A 17,171-nucleotide genomic window follows, 5' to 3' on the forward strand; every position below is an offset into this window, starting at 1 on the left:
AGGGTCAGGAATATTACACATAGAGCGGAGCAAAGTAAAACTTGTCACATCCCCTGTTCCTACTCAGTAATGTTCTTAAGACATGCCATTCACCAGTCGGAAATTTCCCAAACTACTTATTTCTGGAACCACACGAAGTATGGGAAAGAAGCAGGTCCGTCTCTGGGCGTGACCATATTCCCTGCACCCGTGGTGTTGCCCGAGGCTAAAGGGATTTAGGTGTGAAGGAGGGAGACTCTCTGGGCTGCAGAACGGCCTCTCCCCGGAAGGCCTCCATCAGCTTCCTAGACACACAGGCTCAGACACCCTCCCCCAGGCTGTCGAGGAAAGCTGAACAGGGCCTGATGTTTAAGATCCGAGGCCTCCAGGGCAGGGCTGGCCATTCGCACTGTGGACACATGAAGGTGCAAATTCAACAGGTGTGTCCCACAGGTGAGCCGTCCTCCTCTGCACAAGGAAATCTCAGACCAGTTTAAAAGGCTTGAGAAGCATGTCAGAATGGGTAGGCTTTGGAAAGCTAGACACAGAGGGGAAGGGAGGGTCTTTGCAAGGGAATGCCAAGTACTAAGGTATGAACCACAGCATGGTGTGTGTGTAAGGGGCATGTCCCAGGGAGGATGACCGAGAAGAGACAGGAGGTCTGGCTCCTGCTACAAACCAGCTCAAGGAAGCCCCTTCTGTGCTTTTGTTTTCTCTCCATGGCGGTAATTTTGCACGTCGCCCCCCCTTTCTGATATGCTACTACTGCATTATAAACTTCCCCTGGGAGGACCAGACAGCACATATTTTGGGCTTTGGAGGCCACAGAGCCTCTATTCCAGGGACGCAGCTCTTGTGGCTGGAAAGCAGCCACTGACAATAAACGGACAAGCGTGGTCGTATTAGTAAAGTCTTTGGATGCTGAAGTATGAAGTTCATCTAATTTTCAAGTGTCGCGAACACTATCCTTAAAAAAAATCACTGAAAATATTCAAACCATTCTTTGCTCAGGAGCTGCATGGGAGCAGGTGGCTGGGGGTCCATCCCTGTGCCACTGGATTTGGATACTGAGTGTAATGGGAGTCAGTCATCACCTCCACAACCACGGAGGACACAAGTTTGTTCGCCCATTATTCGACAGGTCACACCCTCCCCATCAGCGTTTCTCAAACTTTAAAGGAGACAGGAACCCCCTGGGCATCTTGTGAAAATGCAGATTCTGACTCAGGATAAGTCTAGGATGGGATCTGAGAATCTGCATTTTATAAGTAGGCTCCATGTCCGGTGTGGAGTCCAAAGTTGGGCTTGGGCTCACGACCCTGAGATCAAAACCTAAGCTGAGATCAAAAGTCAAGTGCTTAGCCGACGAGCCACCTAGGTGTGCCCTGCATTTCTGATAAGCTCCCAGATGATGCTCTGGCTGCTGGTCCATGTGTCATACCCGGAGTTGCAAGGATCGGAAGCACAAGTGGTCACTTTTTTTTTTTTTTCCAGGCTACTCAGGGAGTTCAGAATCCTTGGGAATGACCTCCCTAGATCCCGAATTCTAATTCGGGATCAGCAGCAAACAGAATTATGGTGGGGGGTGGGGTGTTACACTTATTCTAGGCTTTTCTGTTTTAAGGGATTTTGACTTCTTTTTTTGGTGCGTGGGCTAGAACCATAGGGACCGGTATCAGTGCTTAGGTACCATATCTCTGTTCATGCCAAGGGACACTGGTTCTTCCTTCCTTCCAGTTCCTGACCTGCTAACTCCCTGTGGTGCCAGGCCCTGGGTGCACAAGGATGGCTGCTTTTAACATTTACTGTAGGCTTGCCCTGTTTATTGAACCAGCAACATCCACCCATAAGGCCCTCCCACCCTCCCGGGCTCCACCCACAGCTCCAAACACAAGGCTGTTTATGTCAATTCAGGAGTCCATTAGGATGGAACAGATAACTGGAATGTACAATCTTTTTCTGGTTTCCCACCAAAGTCATTTCCATAAGAGAAATTAAGCTGAAAGCATGTTGCCAATGCTAGGCTATAAATGCATTTACCCTCCCTTACGGACTGATCAGAAATGCTGTGCAGTTGCTTTTGGAAGCTTTCTTTGAGCCTGCTCAATTGAGTGGTGGTGCTAACCTCTGCTGACAAGGATCTAATGAAAGTGTGACAATGATTTCAAACATTGAACTTTGTCCTGTTTCAGCTTAAGAGTTTGCTTCTAAGACAGAGCTGAAATACAAAGAATAAAATATCTTTCAGCTGATGTGCATTTTATAGACTTTCCCCCCCTTAATAGCACACAGTTCAGAAAGTAATTAATTAAGCTATTTAGGGACCAGAATGAATAAATTAAAAAAAAAAAAGGCAGAATCTATATTGGGGCACACAGATTTTGTGTTTTGGGTCCAAAAGGTCACTGGAAAGTACTCAGGTTTCCATAGTAACAGTAGCAGGCCTCATCAGATCAACAAATAGCTACAATTTATCTGAGGGTCTCCAGTGAACTATTTTCTTTTTTCTCATCCAGAGAAGAACACTCTGAATTAGATAAAGTCTTCAAAGACAATGGAGGGCTTCTGGAAAATCCAATTTCGGCAACAGTAAACAGGAAAATGTTTGCCAGTTCTTTCCTCACATAACCTAGCAACAGAGTCTCATCAATGTTGACTTAAATACTTTAATAGTAAGTGGATCACATTAATTTGTTAATCAGTAATAGGGATAATCTCAAAATGCTTCCCCGGAATAAATAAAAGTAGATACATGTGTGTTCTTCAGGAAATCTGCAGTCTCCAGGGTGCTGCTTCTTTCTAGCAGTTTCTGGACCTCTATCATGAGCCCCACAAAGCAGCTCGTTCTCATGGAACACGCATCAATTTCATTTTGGCTTCTTTCGCTTTAGACCCTGCTATGATTCTGAATGGCCAAAAAGGCAAAAACTGGGAGGACACAGACCTCATGGAAGCCACGGCTAATCCTGCCTCAGGGTCTGACCAAGGGACATTCTGTAGAATCTTTCCAAAAAAGTCTTTCAAATCAAACATCTGAGCCATGGAAAGTTAGCGTCCCTTTGTTTCCAAAATATCTGATAAAACGAATGTAGCTCATGAGTGCACAGCCCTTAGGTAAATACATTTAGTATAGTCCCCGAGGTAAAGCAACTTTGTTTCTAAAATGGAGGGCTGGGTGAGAGCTCTGACCCTCTGCTCACAGCTTTCCAAATAACCAGACATTCTCAATACATTTCAGTGGGACTTTTGGGACGACTTTGAGAATTTTGTATTATTAAATTATTAAGTAACTCAAATATTGTCCCAGCTTTGTTACATCCTTCTAATAGTTACTTGGTCACGCCAAACACACACACACACACAGACACACACACACACACATCTGGGTCCAGCAACATGCCCAGAATCCTGAGAGAGGCCACTTCCTGAAATCCAGTTCTCTTGGATACAGATGATGTATAAGCCCAGGAAAAATATATTAGAAAGTCACTGGTTTTGCATTTCTGTCACCACCCCATGACAAACTATTTCTCTTGGGAGGAAATGTTTAGCCCTGTCTGATAGAAATACCGTGTGAGTTCCATATATAAATTTAAATTTCCTACCAACCTCATTAAAAATATAACCGACAGGTGAAACTGATTTCATAATATCTAATACTGACATATAAAAGTGTATAACAGATTTGTTAAATGTAGTGTTAACCCAATGTATCCAAATATTATTTTAATATAGAATCTGTATACAGATGATTATTAATAAGGTATTTTACACTTTTAAAAATTTTTGCTGAGTCTTTGAAATCCTGTGTGTATTTCATACTGAGAGTGCATCTCAATTCAGACTGGCCACATTTTTAAGTGCTTGGCGGACTCCTATGCCTGATGGCTACTGAATCAAACCGTACCACCCTAGAGGATTTTCAAGGTAAGGGAAAATGCAGCTATTCACTCTGGAATTTAGGATTATGTGATTATGTAGCTGATGATACATTCAAACCACTAACGATGAACAGGCTTGGCTCCTATGGGCTGACCCTACCCAATGGGTCAAACAATCTCTGGTGTTCCTCGACCATCTGAAGATAAAGGCTGGGCATGAAGTCAGTTGGAGAGGGTGATGATGGTCTGTAAGTGGGGAGAATGAGAATTATTGTGAGGGCATCAATTGAGGTCCTGGGGCTGAGCACAGATGACCCACGGGTAGGGGTTGGGCTGATTGTAGCACCAGCAAAGCTGCCCATTGGGTAAACATTCAAGTTCAAACTACCCTGAAATGTTGCCTGTATAGGAAACTGAGCCAAAGCAGAGCCGGGTCAGGCAGCCTGCCGCTGAATGTATGAGAGAGAATTGGAGTTTTAACTTCAGGCTCTAGAACGTGGTGAGTGTTGGGACAATCAAGCTCCTGGTCTGTTCTCAGGAATGATTCCCTGACCGAACTTCTCCAAGCAGCGTTCTCAGATGCTCATGCCTCTCTGTAGCACCTCTTTGCACATCCAGGTGTAGGGTCAGAGTTTCTAAGTTTTCATAAACGTCAGTCTAAACCAAATCTGAGTAAGTCCATATTATATAATCAGCTATGATGAAAGCAACAAACAAACAAAAAAACCAAAACCCCCCAAACCCAAAAAAAAAACCCCAAAACCCCAACAGTCCTGGCTAAGCTTTATTGAGCACCTACTATATGCCAGGTAAGGCTAGGCAACTTACACAAATGGGCTCCTTTAACCCCCACAGCACTGCTCTGCAGTAGACACTACCATTATCCCCAATTCACAAAGAAAGGCCAAATGAAAGATGAGAGAATTTAAGCATCTTATGGAAGGTTACTGCTAGTAAGTGGGATAGTCAGGATGTGAAACCATGACTATTTCCACTTGTGTCCTCTTTCTAGACTACCATGTTGGAACATGGAGTAATGTGCCCAAGTTCGTGCACTTGGAATGTGGACAAGCCAGGGTCTGAGCCCCAGCGGCAGGACCCCTGGGCTGGGGTTCGTGCCAGGATGCAGAACCACCCCTCAAATGCGAGTCAGAGTGCTCAGCACAGAAACTGCCTGGAGCTTACTGGTCCCTCACTGTGCTCCCTGCTCTCCTCCTCTTCGTCCCCCTCCGCTCCCGAGAAGGGGTGGGATGGGAGGTCAAACCGTTGCCGCAAGAGCGACTGCCACCCTTCACACTCGATCATAAGCTTCTCTCTTTAGAGACCTCTGCAAGGAGGTTTCTGTAGAGAGCTCACAAGCAACACCACCATTGAAAAGCGTTCGTCTTGTTCTCTTGCATCCTGACACTCCGTAGAGCTGTCTAGGGTGAGTCGCCTGCCAGCTCTCTAATGGGACATTGCTTTCCATGACTTTCTGACAACAGAAATATTCCATGCGGACAAAGCCCAAAGCGCACTGCCTCTTAGTGATCTTAATTCTGCTATAAATGTGTCTGTTTTGCATTTAACTTTTTTTTTTTTGATGTTAGATGTTAATTTACCCAGGAGTAGAGCAGCCGTGGAAGGCAAGGACAGAAAAAGACTCGGGTGCTTTCAGCTTCTTACTCTGCTCTACTTTGATTCTCTAAAACAGATGATGAAGACAACGAAAAGTCTCGACCCTCGGGCAGAAGACCATGGTGTGGCCTCTTTTAAGGAGAGCTGCTTGGCTTTTTTTTTTTTTTTTAAAGAATTTATTTATTTATTTGACAGAGAGAGAGATCACAAGTAGGCAGAGAGGCAGGCAGAGAGAGGGGAAGCAGGCTCCCCGCTGAGCAGAGAGCCCGATGCGGGGCTCCATTCCAGGACCCTGAGATCATGACCTGAGCCGAAGGCAGAGGCTTAAACCACTGAGCCACCCAGGCGTCCCGTGCTTGGCTTTCTTTTTTTTTTACAGCAGCATGTCCAGTGACGGCAAACAACATGTGGGGGAGATCAGCAACCCCAGTGGCAGGGAGGAGTTCATGTAAACTCCATTTGTAGCTAAAAGTCATCACGACACAAATCGGAGACAGTGTCTGGGATACGGGAGCACAGGGAGAGAGTTCGGGTTCGACTGTTGGAAACACTGACATGAGACATGTGAAGAGGGGGTGGGGTTTCCGGGACTCCTGCGCCTGTACTCGGGTGCGGTGAGCCCGAGGAACCTGGTCTGGGGCTCGGGTCATCAGCCCTAGGGCTCCATTTCTCCATGGGGAGGATTGGGGAAGAAGGTCTTGGTTAGAAAGAAATCACTCCAAGGGAGAGCGGCCAAGCCTTAGGAGAAAGGCACTGCCTCTGAGAGGAAGGGGAGGGGAGTGAGGGGGTGTGTGAGCGGGTGGGGGTTGGGGGGAATAGGTCCCTGGCAGGAAGTGGCTGGCTCCAAAGGAAGGGCCGGATCGTGGTCTCACAATGGGCCTCTCCTTTTCTTCTCCCCTAAACCTCCTCCCTTGTTCTTATTTATTTTAAAAAGAATTTTATTTATGTGACAGAGAGAGTGAGCACAAGCAGAGGGAGAGGAAGAAGCAGACTCCCCGCTGAGCAGGGAGCCCGATGTGGGGTTTGATCCCAGTGAAGAAGGAAAGGGTTACGGTATAGACAGGGAGAGATGGGGGGCCCCTGGCTGGGCTCTGGGACTACTCCCCGGAGGCAGAAGCCCTAAGCCAGAGTGAACCAGAGATAAGGGCACAGACACCTGGATCTCAATGCTGGGGACCAATTTTCTTCGGTGGCTACAGTGTATCATGGAAAATGACCAGACCTCAAAGAAGTAAGTCATTAAGGGTGTTATCAGTAGTCTGTGCTCCAACCAAGTCGGCACATGAATCTCAAGGCCACAAGATTCCCAGGGAGTTCTCCATAAGAGACAGCCCCGAGAAGCCCTCCGGGCAACCCATTTGGGACCCCTCTCACCCCAGGGAGCCGCTTCCGTCCTTTCTGCTCTCACCTTCACTGAATAAACTTTCACTTCACTTTCCCTTTTGTGTCTGTGAGATTCACCTTTAACTCTGTGAGACAAGAACCCCAGGATCCTGTAACACCAGGACCCCGGGATCCTGACCCCGCTTTGCCGACTGAGCCACCCAGGCGCCCCTCCTTTGTTCTTGATTCTAGAACATTCCCAGCTCTGGGGGTAGACGTGGCCCAAGTCGCTCAGGGGAAGAATCAACCAGACCGATGAAACAACACAGAGATGCTCAAGCTCACGAATAACCATGGAGATGGATAATGACCAGAAGATTTTCTGAAACGGTTGTGAATGAGGAAAAGATGTGCTCAGAAGATGCTTTTCTTCTAACTGGCCAGTTGAATGCGAGGCATAACTCCCTGGGCAGAGCTCAAGAGGGGAAGGATTCAAATCCCAGATTGGTGAAAGATCAGAGGGTGTCAAGACACCGACAGAAATGCCGGAGTTTCCAGGGAGCGCCATCGCCGGCAAACCAACAGCGCCATTCCTGGGGTGAATGGGACGTACCAGAAGCTGCTGCTACACTTAGGGTCCTACGTGGGATTGTTCTCGGTGTGGTTCATGGACAGGCTCACTTTCAAGTCTTTGCTCAGGACCTTCTGCCAAACGACCGGGTTGAGAAACATCAGTGCGGACAGTCTCCTCAGGCTGAGACTCCTTTGTCCCCCTGGAACTTTGCTTCACCCAGAGATGGCCTGACCCACTGCCAGTTACACCAAGTTCCCAATCCACCGACACGCTGTGTTCCAGAAACCCATCTAAATGTATGTGAAGATCTATTTCCCCATAAAAACGATGTTATAAATGGTGATTGGGTTTCATCAATACCCTTCTATTTTACTGTATGGCTGGACCACAAGACACAGAACATACCCACCATTAAGAACATGATTTCAACATTAAAAAAAATTTTTTTCCCCAGAAAGCTCCAGAAGTTTAAAAAAAAAAAAGTGCTCTCTTGAACCCAGTCTCTGCAATGAACCATATTGAGGAAGATGATAAAATACTCGTATGAAAGTCTGCTTTTAGGAAATTTCTAATGACAACCTAATTTCCTCTTTAAAACAACACCATTAAGGGGCACGGGGGTGGCTCAGTGGGTTAAGCCTCTGCATTTGGCTCAGGTCATGATCTCAGGGTCCTGGGATTGAGCCCTGCATTGGGCTCTCTGCTCAGCAGGGAGCCCGCTTCCTCCTCTCTCTCTCTGCCTGCCTCTCTGCCTACTTGTGATCTCTCTCTCTCTGTCAAATAAATAAATAGTCTTAAAAAAACCCCACAACACCATTAAGTAAATACTATTATTATTCCTATTTACAGTGAAGGACATGACCCGGGAAGGCACGTGGTTGATACGTGGCAGAGCCAGGATCCGACGCTGCATATAGTCCGTGGGTTGAACCAGGGGTTAAACCATGGCTCACACGCCAAATCTGGTCTGTCACTTGTTTTTATAAATACTGTTTTATTAGCACACAACTGTGCCCCTTTGCTTACACCTTGTCTGTGGCTGCTTTGGTGGCACAAAGGCATAGCTGAGTGGTTGTGACAGGAACCTAGAGGCCTGCAAAGCCTAAACTATTTATTACGTGACGCTTTACAGAAAGTGTGCGGGGCAAGGGCAAACCAACCATTCTCTGGGCCATGTGTCTCTCCAGCGCTGGCCATGAGCCTCATCGCAAGGGACAGGGGCCCAGAAGCAGGAGAAAGGAACAGGAATCCAGAATCTTCTCAATTGTGAGGGGACATCCTGGGGAAATCACTGACCAGCACAGGGGGTTATAAAAAGCTTCTTTCTCAAGAAGCTTCCTGCCTTGTTCCCAAAAAGATCTGAAGCAAGGTCCAAAGGTACAGACAGGAGCTCCATGGACAGGAGGAAGCTGTTTGCTCTATTCATTGCCGGAGCCTTAGTACTGGACAAATGAACAAATACATAAGCTGTGTTTGTGCATCAGGAACTACGTGTGCTTTCCTTGAAGATGAATGGGGAACAGACGCACTGTCCACGAACACTGCGCTCATGGTTCTGATTTGTTTTGTCTTTTAGGCAGATAAACTGCTCAAGGCGGACAGTGCATTAGGGAGTCAGGTCATTTCCAACCATCTTGCGATTTCCTTGCCTCTTAAGAGCTTTACTCACTGATCATTCTGTTTGCCGGGCTCTAGAATCAAATGATAAATTTGAACCCCCCCCCCCCATGTTATCAAGACAAATGCTAATGCAGAGGTATAGCTGTCAATGCTCACTTGTTTGGATTTTTCTTCCGTCGGATTGAGTGACTTTCGATTTCTGGAAGAAGATTTGAAAACCACAACCTGGCTATTAACTCTTTCTAGAAACCAGAGCTGGACACAGAATAATCCTGTAGACTTCAGCTGGCGTACAACACCCTGAGTAATGCCCGTTCCTAAAAGGACTAGTCAGAATGCTGTATTTCATCCAGACATGAGTCACCACGGCCCTTTAAATTAAAAATGTCAGCGGAATCATACTGTTACCAGAGGGCGGTAAAGTCCTTCTGGAAGAGCAGGTGGGGGAGAGAAGGACTCGGATGACGGAAGGTAAGTCAGGATGACAAGTATACGGAGAGATGTGGACAGAGAGGCGAGTCTGCAGACTCGGGGAAGCAGTCATACCGTGGCTGGGGACGGAGAGGGAGGAAACGGGGCGGATGTTGGAGAAACTTCTCCAAAGTGCACCCTGGTGCCAGGCGGCACCCTGTTTGGGAAGGCTGGCTATGACCCAGAACTGCTCAAACGTGGACACAGCCTTTGTGCCCAGGCACGCTGCTTCTCGACACTGGGACGCTGGGGAAAAACGACAAGTTTCACGTTTACAGACCTCAACAGAACACTGCTCCATGGTTAAGTCCTGCCTGAAATCAGATCTGAATGTTCCCTTTCAAATACACCACGACAGCTGTGGGAAAATTCTCAGCATCTCCTTGACCCCGCCATCAAGGGGCTTTCGGCCTGGTCTCCTGCAATGTTAAGGAAAGGAACCACTGCAATTCCAGTAAAATCGAAGGATCTGCACGAGGTTTAAACCAAAAGCCGGGATGTAGTTCAGGCAGGTGTTCTGAGCACAGAAACCGGAAGCCGGACAGCAGAGGCTCATGGGCCTCGCTGCACTTGCCCCTGGGCCGGTAGAACTCCATCCAAAGCACATGGCCAGGAGGGAGCACCACCCACGAGGCCTCTAAGGAGCCTCTAGAGAGAAATGCAATTCTGGCCTCAAGCCCTCTGACCTAGGGCTATGCACCTATGCACCGCCCGCCCCCCTTTTTTTGAATTTGGAGCTCTGACCTTTACAAAAGCTAGACTCACTGCCCAGAAAAACAGGAAGGTTACTCACCAGGAAGCCATGGAAATGAGGCACAAAAAGTGGGTCAATATTTCGCCATCAGCAAAGCAAAGTCTCAGACGTTTCCAGGAGTGGCCTCCATTGTGATGCCCCAGTGCAGACCCTCCCTCGACTGGGTTCTATACCAGCAGTTCCTGACCCGCTGGTTTTTGCTAATGGCCTACAACTACGGCAGGAAATTCAGCGAGGCTCTGTTTAACTTCTAGGCAATCTCTCCTGCCTGGGACATGGGAGTAGTGCTGGAACTTGGGGTCCCAGAACGCTCTGGAAAGGGTCATCCTTCACAGAAGTGGTGTGACGACAGGGTGGGGCTCCCGTCCTGAGCTCTGAGGGGGAGGTGGGCATAGACAAGGGAGGAAGTGAAGGAAAAAATAAGGAGAGAAACAGCCTTGCCGGATGCCGGATGTCGACACTGGAAGGTACCCCAGACCGTAACACATCTTTGCCCTTCAATGCCCTAAATCCTAGCAGGCCCCTTTGGAAAGAACTTCACTTTATACATAAATGCATTTTTTCCTCCTATATTTTTTTTAGGAACAGAGATTGCCAGCTGATTTCTACTGGCTGAAATTTACCTGTGTCTACAGCAACAGAGTGCTTGTCCTATACCAAGCTCTGAGTTTTAACTAGCTGCCAATATTAAAGGGAGTCAGAAGATGTCAGATTTAAATTTTTTTTTTTTTTTTTAATTTGACAGAGAGAGATCGCAAGTAGACAGAGAGGCAGGCAGAGAGAGAGAGGGAAGCAGGCTCGCCGCCGAGCAGAGAGCCCGATGCGGGACTCGATCCCAGGACCCTGAGATCATGACCTGAGCCAAAGGCAGCGGCTTAACCCACTGAGCCACCCAGGCGCCCCAGAAGATGTCAGATTTAAAAAAAAAATTGGCTTTTGGCTTCTTTTGAAGAACCAGGAGATCTGGCGGCACAGGACCCTCCTCTGGGCACGGCAATAACCAACTGGCACCAAGGAGCAGTGGCGGCCCCTGGCCCCCACCCCGCTGTCACCAGTCCTGAGGCCTGCTGCTCGCTGCCATTTACTTACATGATCTGTGACTCATTTATGCTCCCTGGGGCACCCAGGCTCATAGCCCTGACCTTAAGCGTTTGCCATCAACATCCACTTCCACCAAGTATCAGCCTGCCAAAAGGCACTTTGAACGTTTTTATGTTTTACAGCCTTAAGAATTCATTCCACCTTGATATGTTCTATATGTTTCTTTGGGACAAACCTTCATTTCGGAGAGGGAAACAACAGAGAGAGGAAAAACAAAGCCACGGGAATCTCATTAGTGTCGACATTTCAGCCACAGTTCAGTATCTCTGTGCACAGGCGTGTGTGTGCACGTGCGTGTGTGTGTGTGGACCTATTTCTTTAGGGGATGGGAATTCCCGCGAATCCTAATTCGCCCAAGGAACAGAAAGATTCCAAAAGGACTAACCGGTTACACAGACTGTGATGGCTACCGTATGACTCCCTCGAGCCGCCAAAATGCAGGTGGTTAGAGAAACAGAAAAGAAATGAAAAACGGTGGCCTGGAGCATAAGGCAAGTGCTTGGAGAAAAGAGTCTGGTGAGCGGAGACAAGCGTGGATAGAGCAAAGACAACGAGGGAGGTAGGGAGGGCAGAGGCGGAGGGAGAAAGAAGACAGAGGAACCTGGGACGGAAGGCAAACACCGACACTCGACGGGAAGGAGACAGAGTGCTGGCCTTTTCTCCAGATCTGGAGCAGAAATGAAGATGCCGGCCCGAGAGCTTAATTACACCCAAACCACCTCCTGAGTTAATGCCAAAATGTCCTCCTGCCATTTGGAGAAGCGCAGCTCTTCTTTCTAATGAGAATCCCGCACTTGGAACCTGGCCTGTCTCCCCGCTGACGTGCCAGCCAATTTCTTATGCAGAAACCAACCAGGCTTATTTCTGGGATGGCTCTAGTCCCTGTTTGCACCACGATCATAGGCCTAGCATGTCAACGCAGCTTGCAAAGGGAGGGGATTGTGCAGCGCTTCTGTTTTTAAATAAAGAGGAAAGTGAACACTTAAATTCTGTCCTCCAGCACGTGTGACCACAAGACTCGGGCCCAGCCTGAGGCCAAGCTTCCCAAAGGAAAGGCGGTTCCGTAATTTCGCGGACGTTCTCACCTCGAACTTCTGCCTGAGCTCCACGTTGCCTTCTTCATCCCCTTCTGGAATGGGCACATTGTAGTACTCACCTTCCTCTTGGTTAAGCAGCTTGTACCTTTGGGGGACACGGAGGGGGAGGAGAGTTAGGAACGCTGGGATTGTACCACAGATACAGCAACTCACACCTTTAACCTCTGGACTGGCTGTTTCTGAAATGGGTCTGGAGGGGACATTATAGCCAGATAACCTCACAGTCAATGGTCATTTTGGATGGAAGCCGGTTTGTCTGCTGAATCACCAAGGGCTCTAACGTTTTTGAGAATATCAACCTTTGGTTGACACGTACATACTCAACTTTGGGCAGCCTTACCATCCGCTGGCCGGCATCTTCATCAGCTCCGAGACTCCAAAGGAAAGGGAGCCCATGAAATCATTCCTTGTTGTTCGATCCCAGTCCCAGATTTCTACGGACAGCCGTCGGTCTTTATCCGAAGGTTTTAATTTGCTACAAAAGAGAAAGAGTGTGCGGGCGCACACACACGTGGTTATGTAGACCATGGTTTCTTGGGAGCCAAACCCCAAGGTCATGATAGCAGTCCGAGATGAAAAAAACCAATAGTATATTCAATTCACTTCCTGGGGCTCCCCACTGCTGACACAGTACCAGCCCCCAGGAGCCAAAGCTCTAGACTAGCGGTTGGCAAACCAACACCCACAGGCCAAATCTGGCCTGCCGCTTGTTTTTGTAAATAAAGTTTCACAGGAACACAGCCCTGGGATCTTGTTTATGTACGGTCTATGACTGCTTTGATTCCAGAACGGCACAGTTGTGTGGCTGCAGCACAGACTGTATGACCCAGAAAGTCCAAAGTATTTACTAACCGGCCCTCTTCTAAACTTGCCTATGTCTGTTCTCTGCAAAAGAACTACGTTGCTGGTCATCCACGGAGAAACCACTTCCCGTGTTCTCGTCTGCAAGGAGGACCACTGGCTTGTGCTCAGTCACAGGCAGTCCCTTCTTACCCCCTGGGGGTTTTCTGCCACTCCCTCCCCTCTCATGGCCTCCTTCCTGCTGTCTCTTCTACCCTCTCTGCCTCTGAAATCCTGGCACTCCTTTAACCCCCATTTTAAATGCCACCTCCTCCAGGAAGTCCTCCCTGCTTAAAGGTGAGGATGATTGTCCCATTTCGGGGGCAACATCATGTGACTGCTGTATTCCTTGTTTTACAAATTATTATTCACATTTTTACCTTCCTTCTCCTAGAACGCTCAAAAGAACTCAAGTCCACCAAGAAGTGGGACACGCTTTATACATTTTGACATCATCTTCAACATAAATGCCATTTTTGGTACACAGCAGGTATTGATAATAACTTGGGGCCTGCACTGGGTACTTGGTCACCATCCACCGAAGCACGTGACAACAGCGGGGAGCCTTAGCAGTGGTCTGGAGAAGTCTGAGGAATGAAGTGATGTTTAAAGACACTTCCAACAGGCCTGCCTCATTATCTCTCCGGGGGAGGTGGGCAGGTTTGTGATGTGTGGGGGAGGGAATTCGACCGGGAAGAGAAGACAAAACTTACAACGTAAAAGACTCATTCCACTGGGGGTTTAATGTGGAGCGGATAGTTTTGGTTTTCTGTTTGCTTTCATTCTTGGGATCAGGAATAAGTTTCAGCTTCACATAAGGATCTGAAAGCCCGTTTGGATCCATAGGAATTAGATTTTTTGCATCGCGTACTGTGAAGAGAAAAGGAAAGAAGATCAAGTGTTATAAAGAGAGAACTGACCTGGGTTGTCAAGTGGCCTGTGTCAAGACCAAGCTGGATGACAGAGACGTCAAGATGGTGTTTAAAGGGAGAGGAGGTGACGACCCAAAGCCTCTGATCTTCGATAGGAGAAAAGCTGCCTGCTGTCATTGCTGCCCAGATAACGGGCCCCATGCGGGCCCTGGGGTCAAGCCTTGAGACACTGTGTTGGCCTGGACACCTCAGATTAGAAATGCCAAAGCCTGGGTCCCTCCCCAAAGCTGCCACAACAGAATCTGGAAACAAGAACCCCGGGTGCTGCTTGCAGCCCTTCTCCAGAACTGGTCGTGTGCCTCCCGCCCTCCCCCACCCTCCCAGCAACCAGCCAGCCTAGTCCAAGGCACTGCATCACCGGGGCTTCTGAAAGGATCCATCTCTTTTCTTTGCGAGGGCCAGTGACTTCCAGTCTGGATGTACACTGGAGTCTCTCGGGAGGGGGTTTAAAAATCCCAGCGCTGGGACGCCTGGGTGGCTCAGTTGGTTAAGTGTCCACTTTCAGCTCAGGTCATGGTCCCAGGGTCCTGGGATTGAGTCCCACATCAGGCTCCTTACTCAGTGGGGAGCCTGCTTCTCCCTCCCCCTGCTTGTGTGCATGCTCTCTCTCTCTCTCTCTCTCTCAGACGAATAAGTAAAATCTTAAAAAAAAAAATCCTAGTGCTCATGGGGCACCTGGGTGATGCAGTTAGTTAAGTGTCCAACTCTTGGTTTTGCCTCAGGTTGCAAACTCAAGGAGATAGAACTCCAAATGGGGATCTGCTCTCGGCGGGGAGCCTGCTTGTGACTCTCTCTCCCTCTGCCCCTCCCCCTGGTCTCCCTCTCTCAAATGAATCAATAAATCTAAAAAAAAAAAATGTGCAGGGCCCACAACTGATTGAGAACCCCTGAGGGGTGTGGCCCACGTCCTTAAAAGCTCCCCAGGTGGGCGCCTGGGTGCCTCAGTGGGTTAAGCTGCTGCCTTCGGCTCAGGTCATGATCTTGGGGTCTTGGGATCGAGTCCCGCATAGGGCTCTCTGCTGAGCAGAGCCTGCTTCCCTCTCTCTCTCTCTGCGGCCTCTCTATCTACTTGTGATCTCTCTCTGTCAAATAAATAAATAAAATCTTTAAAAAAAAAAAAAAAAGCTCCCCAGGTGACCCCATGGGCCGCAGGAGCCATCAGCACATACAGCTGTAACCCAGAATATATCCCACCGCTGGGCTAGGCCCTGTTCTACGACGTGCACACGTGTCCCCAGACCAGCGGCACCTGGGACATCAGCTCTGCACTCATCAACGTGGGGAATCACAGGCCCCACCCCAAAATTACAAACTCAGCATTCTCATTTTAACCAGACCCCCAGATGATTCCAACGCACACCCTAGACCGAGACGCACTCAGACAGGAATCCAAAATGAGGAGGATTCAACCCGCTTCAACAACAGAGGGTGGCGTGCTCAGAGATGCAGCCAACAGGGTCTTGTTGCCTCCGTGGGAGCGGGTGACGCCACTGCACGGAAATGAGATAAGTCATTCTCTATCACCCGGATAAGAAGGGACAAAAGCCTGAGTCTGCCTACCCCAAATGTCTTCCTCACCATCTTCCGATGGCATCTTCCCCAACATGGCTGACGCTTCCCATCACCCGGGTCCCTAATTAGCCAGACGCCATGAGTACGCATCTAAGGGTTCTCCCCGTATAGCCCCTGGACCAGCAGCGCCGGCACCACACTGACTGGGTCCGAACTCTAAGGGCAGCCGCCATGGTCTGTGTTACCAAGCCTGACTCTGATGCATGGGGGTGGAGTTGGGGACACACTCCTCAAGCCTCTCAGTAGAGATCATCAGTTTAGGGTGATTGTGAGATGACGTCCTTAGAAGGTGCTGGGGTTGGCAGTGGGCAGAGACAGAGGAGGGGATGGAAGGATGTGAAAGAGACTGGGTCCCTGGACATTGCCCTAAGAGAAGTCACAGACCAGCACTACCCATTACATCCTGGGGACACATGGAGTGTCCACACTTGCTGGCGAATGGCCTTACACCCTCCTTGTCTGGAAGCCTTAGCGCAGGCAGGTGACAGAGAGGACCGTATCCAAATGGTCTGAGTGGGGACTGGGCTGGCTCACATCAACTAGCCATGGAGAAGCCACGGCTCTGTTCCTCATAGTCACTTACGCTTTCCAAGGACTTTTCCCCCCGATAATATCTAACCTCATCCAACTGGGAAAGGGTAGAACACAAGCAAGCATGCTGGGTTTTGCAGGTCAGCACACCTGCTTTCAAATCCTGCCCCCCTCACGTACTCCCAAGCAATGGGAAATGTAAGTTCCCGAGCCTCTGTTTCTTCCCTTAGAAAAGGGAAGAGGGGCCCATTCCCAGCTACAGGATTGCTGGGGTAAGCAAATGAAATAATTCTGCAGAACGTGCTTTAGACAGTGAGTGGACTGGAAAACGGAGGGGGAAAGGATGCCATGACGTGAGTGCTTACTCTGCAGAGTCCCCCACTGCCCACAATGTCAAAATCTTTGCAGGGAGTTGAAAGTCTCCCAGGGACCTGGCTGCCTGAGAATTCCTTCAAGCTCATGCAGAAGGTTTCCCAGTACAATGCAGAAGATCCAGTCTCCTAAAACAGCAACCCAAGTACCGCAAAAGATGAAAAGTTTGAGCATAAAAATAGAGGGCTCCCACGAGGAATGGGAAGGGGCCAGAGGTCTCTTTCCAATTAAGCCCTGGAATGAGAATCAGATCCTTTGTCAAAGGCAGAAAAAGCCTGGAATGTCTACCAGGGAGGCCACAGCCCAGATAAACTAATGGGGAAGCAGACAGGGCCGTGAAGAGTGTTGCCAGTTACAGCATGATTGTGGGTGCTGGCTTTTTCATCCTCAATTTCTGGTCCTGACAGCCGGCACACACAACATCATTTAAGGCTGATCTCTTCTGAATGGTGATGAGTTACAGTCTTGATGGGACTTAAAGCTGTGGGCTTCCTACGGAGCGATAAT

General features: G+C 48.7%; 1 protein-coding gene across 1 annotated transcript in view; it reads right to left on the reverse strand.

The window, feature by feature from the left end:
- PRKCA (protein kinase C alpha) overlaps nucleotides 1-17,171 on the reverse strand; it is a 393,808-nt gene that overhangs the window by 75,719 nt on the left and 300,918 nt on the right. The window contains exons 6-8 of the mRNA XM_045986064.1: nucleotides 13,971-14,127; nucleotides 12,758-12,892; nucleotides 12,406-12,502 (exon numbers count right to left, since the gene is read on the reverse strand). Of these exons, the coding sequence (XP_045842020.1) occupies nucleotides 12,406-12,502; nucleotides 12,758-12,892; nucleotides 13,971-14,127 (389 nt within the window). The remainder of the gene's footprint in view (nucleotides 1-12,405; nucleotides 12,503-12,757; nucleotides 12,893-13,970; nucleotides 14,128-17,171) is intronic.

The sequence above is a fragment of the Meles meles genome, chromosome 18 (assembly GCF_922984935.1).
Source record: "Meles meles chromosome 18, mMelMel3.1 paternal haplotype, whole genome shotgun sequence".
NCBI lineage: Eukaryota > Metazoa > Chordata > Mammalia > Carnivora > Mustelidae > Meles > Meles meles.